Source organism: Rutidosis leptorrhynchoides, chromosome 8, assembly GCF_046630445.1.
Source record: "Rutidosis leptorrhynchoides isolate AG116_Rl617_1_P2 chromosome 8, CSIRO_AGI_Rlap_v1, whole genome shotgun sequence".
In the NCBI taxonomy this organism is placed as follows: domain Eukaryota; kingdom Viridiplantae; phylum Streptophyta; class Magnoliopsida; order Asterales; family Asteraceae; genus Rutidosis; species Rutidosis leptorrhynchoides.
The window spans coordinates 107,394,172-107,401,003 of NC_092340.1; the positions used below are offsets into that span (position 1 = coordinate 107,394,172).

The 6,832-nt window shown below is 26.8% G+C and overlaps 1 protein-coding gene across 1 annotated transcript; it reads left to right on the forward strand.

The window, feature by feature from the left end:
* The first annotated feature begins 4,744 nt into the window (after positions 1-4,744).
* On the forward strand, positions 4,745-5,260 carry LOC139863716 (uncharacterized). Its single transcript, XM_071852321.1, has one exon. It carries the CDS (start codon positions 4,745-4,747, stop codon positions 5,258-5,260), a length of 516 nt encoding a protein of 171 aa, XP_071708422.1.
* Positions 5,261-6,832: the final 1,572 nt, after the last annotated feature.

A 6,832-nucleotide genomic window follows, 5' to 3' on the forward strand; every position in this document is an offset into this window, starting at 1 on the left:
TTACATACAAGAAAAATTGGTGTAATTATAGTTTAAGTCCCCAATTAGTTGGAATATTTGACTTCGAATATAAGAATAATTTGACGAGGACACCCGCACTTTATATGTATGACTGATGGACTGTTATGGACAAAAACCAGATGGACATATTGAATAATCCAGGACAAAGGAAAATTAACCCATATTAAAAAATTAAAATTAACACGTCAAACATCATGATTATGGAAGTTTAAATAAGCATAATTCCTTTATTTCATATTTCATCGCACTTTTATTTACTGTCATTTTATTTAATTGCACTTTTAATTTTAGTACTTTTTAATTATCGCAATTTTATTTATTATCATTTTATTTATCGCAATTTCATTTATCGTTATTTACTTTACGCTTTAAATTAAGTTATATTTATTTTTAATATTTTACATTAGGTTTTAACTGCGAATAAAGTTTTAAAATCGACAAACCGGTCATTAAACGGTAAAAACCCCCTTTTATAATAATAATACTACTTATATATATATATATATATATATATATATATATATATATATATATATATATATATATATATATATATATATATATATATATATATATTTACAAACATAGTTTTAAAAATATAGTGTTAAACTTGGCTAGCTCCATGTGGAATGAACCGGACTTACTAAAAACTACACTAATGTACGATTAGGTACACTGCCTTTAAGTGTTGTAGCAAGGTTTAGGTATATCCACTCTTTAAATAAATAAATAACTTGTGTAAAATTGTATCGTATTTAATAGTATTTCGTAGTAAAAATATAGCTATTTCGTATACACCTCTACGCACATCAATTACATAAATAATAAATAGTATTATATTAAATTTAATTGCCAGATTGAAAAAAAATTGTTATATTAATATTATTATCATTACTTTTATTATTGATTAAAATTTATATTAATATTTGTATAACTAATATTATTATTTCAAATATACAATATATATAAAATTTGATATGTATAAGTTATTATGTTATTAACATTAATAATATCAAATATTATTACTATTTAGTAATTAAATGTAATTACAAGTTTAACTATGATTGTTATATACATTCATTAATAATATTAATATCAGTAATATTAATACTATTAAAATTATAGTACTGAAATTTGATACAATTGATTTGTTATATTTGTTAATATTATTGATATCATTATTTATAACATTATTTTCAAAAATCATTATTATTATTATAATTATTAATTATTATTAAACTTATTATTTTATTAGAATTTCCATTATTGTTATTATTAATGTTATCATGTTACCTTCATTTTTATTATTAGTATTTCTATATAAAAAAAATAAAAAAAATATATTATTATTACTATTTCTGTAATTAATATTATTGTTATCTAATAATAATATTATTATTAATATATTTATTTATTATTAATTCAAATTGAATAAAATGACATATAATTCGTACATGTTTGTTACCAGTAGCTATCCAACTATATTAGATTAGTACTTCTGTCTCAATCTTGAATTACCAGTCGAATATATCACAAGGATAAATACAATATCTGTTGAACGTCCCTTTCTCTTTTGTTTTTTTTATTTGTTTCTGTAAACCAATTTCCTTGTCTCAAATCTGTATAAGTCGATTTCATAGTACAATACGAATCAATCAGGATCAGTTTAACTATTAAATTACGTAACTACTCACATTATATACTGTAACCTGCAATTTGAACGAAATTAAACAGAAGTACCAAGAACACGACTATATTCCCCTGTCCTTGGTACATTTTTCCAAAAAACTCAAATTTTAATTCCATTTCAAAATCCACAAAAACAGTTTTGTTAGGAATCTCATATGAAAACTCTATGCCAAGTTTCAAATCCCAATTCTTTTTATCAAGTTCAAATTTTAGAGTCAAAGTTAGAGAATAAAAAGTCAACCGGTTTTGTTTTGATCAAATTCGAGTGTTCTGTAAAGAATCAGGTTCAATTGATGGAATAGAAAGTTTCTCGGAACAAATTAAGATCTCTTTCATTTTGTAAATATTACCTAAAACGATCCAAATTTTTAAGTTGGCATTTGAGTTTCATCGTGTTCTTTACAAGAACACTGTTTCTGTTATTATTATTTTTCTTCAGTTCTGTTAAACCAATTCACCTTCATTCGATTACTATCTGTTCCATTTACAATCCTAAATCAATTATTAATCATCTATTTTGGGAAGATGCTCTGGTCGATAAAATTTCATGAGGAAGAAGAAGTAGGAACAACAGAGATAAGATAAAAATAATTAAATTGTAATATAAATCAGGAAAGTAGCAGCAGAGCATTGGTTTATGGGTTGTTTGGGTATTCAACGGGGTCTCGGGTTCGAGTCCTACTCGTGGCAACTATTTTTTTTGATACTTGTGGAGGTAGTTTCCAAAACCTAATGTATTTATTATTGTTATTGTTATAATTATTATCAGTAGTATTATCTTTAATTTGATTATTATTAGAATTATTATTAATATTAATATTGAAGTTATGATAATCATTATTATTAGTATTATTAACTATAGTTATTATTAATAAGTAAATTATTATTATTATTATTAACATTAATACATGTTATATCATTATCATTATTAAGTTAGTTATATTTATTAACTATATTAGTACCAACATTTAGTATTATCATCACTAATATTATTATTTATAGTATTATTAATTGTGTTATTTTTGCTAGTAATAATATTAGGACTTCAAGAATACTAAACAGATTATTTTATAATAAAAAGTATTATGATAAATATTAGGAGATTGATTATGATTATATGAACACATGTAGATTATGATTATGAATACAAACTAATATTAAAAGAAACTATAGTCATTAGTTTATAAATTAAACACGAAAGTTATGATTATTATAACTATAAATATATAAGTTTAATAATATTGTTAAGATTAAAAATATAGAAATTTTAGATATAAATATTATTATGAAAATTATTAAGATCTTAATTAATGTATGTTTTAAAAGAATTATTATAATTAATATTATCATAGTTACTTTAATACAATTTAATATTATTATCATTACTAATATCATTATTAACATTATTATTATTATCACTTTTATCATTATTATAAAGTATCAATATTATTACTAAAATTAGTATTATCATAATTATTAATTGCAAACAAGTAATCTACATATAAAAATATATTTAACTTAACTCTATTAACAATTATATATATAAAATAAAAATATATAAATAATGAAACTCATAAATTATTAAATATATAAATTACATTACTAATAATAGTATATATTTAATAGATTACGATTATATGTATTAATGAATATACAAATGATATAGGTTCGTGAATCCGAGGTCAACCCTGCATTGTTCAATATTGTCATATGTATTTTTACTACAAAATACAGTATGGTGAGTTCATTTGATTCCCTTTTACTCTTTACATTTTTGGGACTGAGAATACATGCGCTGTTTTTATAACTGTTTCCTAAATGCTTTTGAGATATATTTTTGAACTGAGAATACATGAACTGCTTTTATAAATGATTGATGAAATAGACACAAATATTCAAAACTACATTCTATGATAGAATTATTTGGATTCAGAGGTTCGATTTAGTAGTTAACGGAGAGATGATTTTGCATTGCGTACGCATTAGCTCCCGTTTTAACTACCATCGGCGGGATGATTTTGTATTGCACGCACGCACTAGCCCCCGATGTATTGTATTGTATTATAGTCGACTTTGTAGTTGGTAACGGAGGGATGATTTTGCATTGCGTACGCATTAGCTCCCGTTTCAGCTACCCTCGGAGGGATGATTTTACATTGCGTACGCATTAGCCCCCGTTGTAAGAATTATATTGTATTAACTACTACGGTGAGATGATTTTGTCATTGCACTACGCATTAGCTACCGTTGGTGAGTTGTTTGAAAGGTTCCAGTGTTCTTCATATGAATGATTTTACAGCAGGAATAGACCTGCACAGATTGTTTTCTAATTATGAGTATCTTGTGGTCTATTATATTATTGAAAATGATTGATTATGAAAAACTAATGAACTCACCAACCTTTTGGTTGACACTTGAAAGCATGTTTATTCTCAGGTATGAAATAAATCTTTCGCTGTACATTTGCTCATTTTAGAGATATTACTTGGAATCATTCATGACATATTTTAAAAGACGTTACATTCGAGTCGTCGAGTTCATCAAGATTATTATTAAGTCAATTATAGCTGGATATATTATAAAAAGGGTATGCATGCCGTCCACTTTTGATGTAATGAAAGTTTGTCTTTTTAAAAACGAATGCAATGTTTGTAAAATGTATCATATAGAGGTCAAGTACCTCGCGATGTAATCAACCATTATGAATCTTTTATAATGTATATGAACGGGTCATGAAAGTAAGCAGAAATTAAAGGACAAGTTCAAACGATTATCAACACTAGAAACAAATCTAGAAGCTTCTATTCAAGATAGACTTTCATAGGATGGTATTAAGTGTGTAGGGCTATGGTCATGGCAAAGAACTCCAAGAGGTCGGGCGAAGGATGAACTCCAACAATTGAGGACATGCTCTCGGGTGTAAAACTAAATCTTCACACAAAAGATTTGTGGAAATGGAAAGCGGGCGGTACCGAGACTTTCTCAACAAAAGGTCTAACGAATTTGATCAACTCGAGACTTTTAATCCCAAGTAATGATAGTTGTGAAACATTGTGTAACAAATTGGTGCCGAAAAAAAATTGAAGTCTTCGTTTGGAGAACAAATAAAAAACGTCTCCCGGTATTGATAGAGCTTGATAAGAGAGGTATTGATCTCCACTCGGTTCGTTGTCCGTTATGTGATGACGATATCGAATCGGTTAACCATTCTCTTATCTTGTGTAAACATGCTTTCGACGTGTGGAGCAAAGTGTTCGATTGGTGGGGACGTGGTGGTATTCCCTTTGTTAATGTTGAAGATATGTTCACGGATGCGGGGCAAACAAATACACGTGTAGGAAAAAGTATATGGAAAGCGGTGATTTGGGTGACTAGCTATCTTATTTGGAAAAACCGAAATCAAAAGGTTTTTGCAAATAAATCGTGGAACACACCTATGGCGCTAAACGAGATACAAATTAAAAGCTACCAGTGGATTGCCAAAAGATGTAAGGCAAAGTCGATGGATTGGCATACATGGCTTCACAACCCTCAAGGCTTCCTTTCCTAAAATCCGGATGCCATCTTAGCATCATGATTTAGTAATGGTCTTTGAGTATTACTTATGTATGGCTTTCGAGTTTGTTCCCTTTGTGTAATTGTATATAAATGTATGTGTAAAACTTTTTAATTATTTCAATAAAATTGATGCCTTTAAAAAAAAAAAAATGACAACGTATAGTACTTGTCTTATAAATAAATAAATAAATAAATTAAAACAAAACTTATTAAAGATACTTGTTGTGAATTATAGTGGAAAATAATTGTTCACGAGTTGAACAGTCTATGAAGTACCAATACTTTGTTGCTGTGGCATGTAGGGTCACTTTTGTTGTACGATCTCGTTATTGAATGTCAACTACGCACTAAATGTTTCAAACTAATTATTCACTTTTATAATTATATAAAAATAATGTGACGAAGTTCATTTGTATCTATTTTATACATGTAAGAGAAAAAGATATGAAAAATGTAAGGGATAAGAGTGTAAGTTAACAAACAATACATGTAATAGTCATTTTTTTTAAAACTGTGTGTTTTTTATCTGGGGATAAAAATTTGGGACTAAATGACTATATATGAAGTATTAATATATACGAAGGAGCTCAATTTGCTACAACACTTGAGGGTGCGGTTCGTATTACTAGTGAAAAATTGTATGATTAAGTTTTTTCTTATTAGTTTGGAAAAGTGACTCAAATAGCTCGTATTGGAAATGCGTATGCTATGAAGATAATGAACGGAAAACGTTAACGAAGTTATTTAACGAACGTTAGTAAAGGACCACCACAGTGAAATTTGTAGAAAGTCAAAGATAGTCAATGTAATTATTAAGATACATATATTTTTTGATGTAAATCACAGTGACTATCCATGTAACTAACTCTAATAATAATAATAATAATAATAATAATAATAATAATAATAATAATAATAATATATCTTTCTATATTAAAACTTTTTTATTTGTTGTAACACATTGTATACTTTTGTAAGAGAAGTTGACACGTGGCAGTTTTAATAAGATGATGACACATAGAATTTATAGTACACACTTTATATAATGTATAAAGAGGCGAAACTAGGATTTGAAGATTAGGGTGGCTTACTCGATAAACATATATTATATTTATAATTATTAATTATTAATAATGTAAAACAAGCTAATTTTTATAGTGATAATGAGTTACTTGTATATTATATGAGTTTTGAACAATTGGACCAATTAATTTACAATTATTTTGATATAATATTACATTTGTCATTTGCTCATTGAGGGAGACTTATAATTATTTGAGCATAAACTACAATTGAGATTTGAACTTTATTTGGACATTGGGGGAGGTTGAGCACCACTCAGTCTCCCCTTGTCTCCGCCTCTGAATGTATAGATATATCTCGGTAACTGTATATATATATAGACTCCAAAAAATGAAAAAACTTGCAACTGAACCAAAAACTTTTTTTTTTAGAGTGCCATAAAATAACACCTATCAGGATCTCCAGGTTATATCGTGATGATATGATATAGCACTAATATGAGCTTTGTACAAAGATCCTTTTTTATACACTACTCGTATGG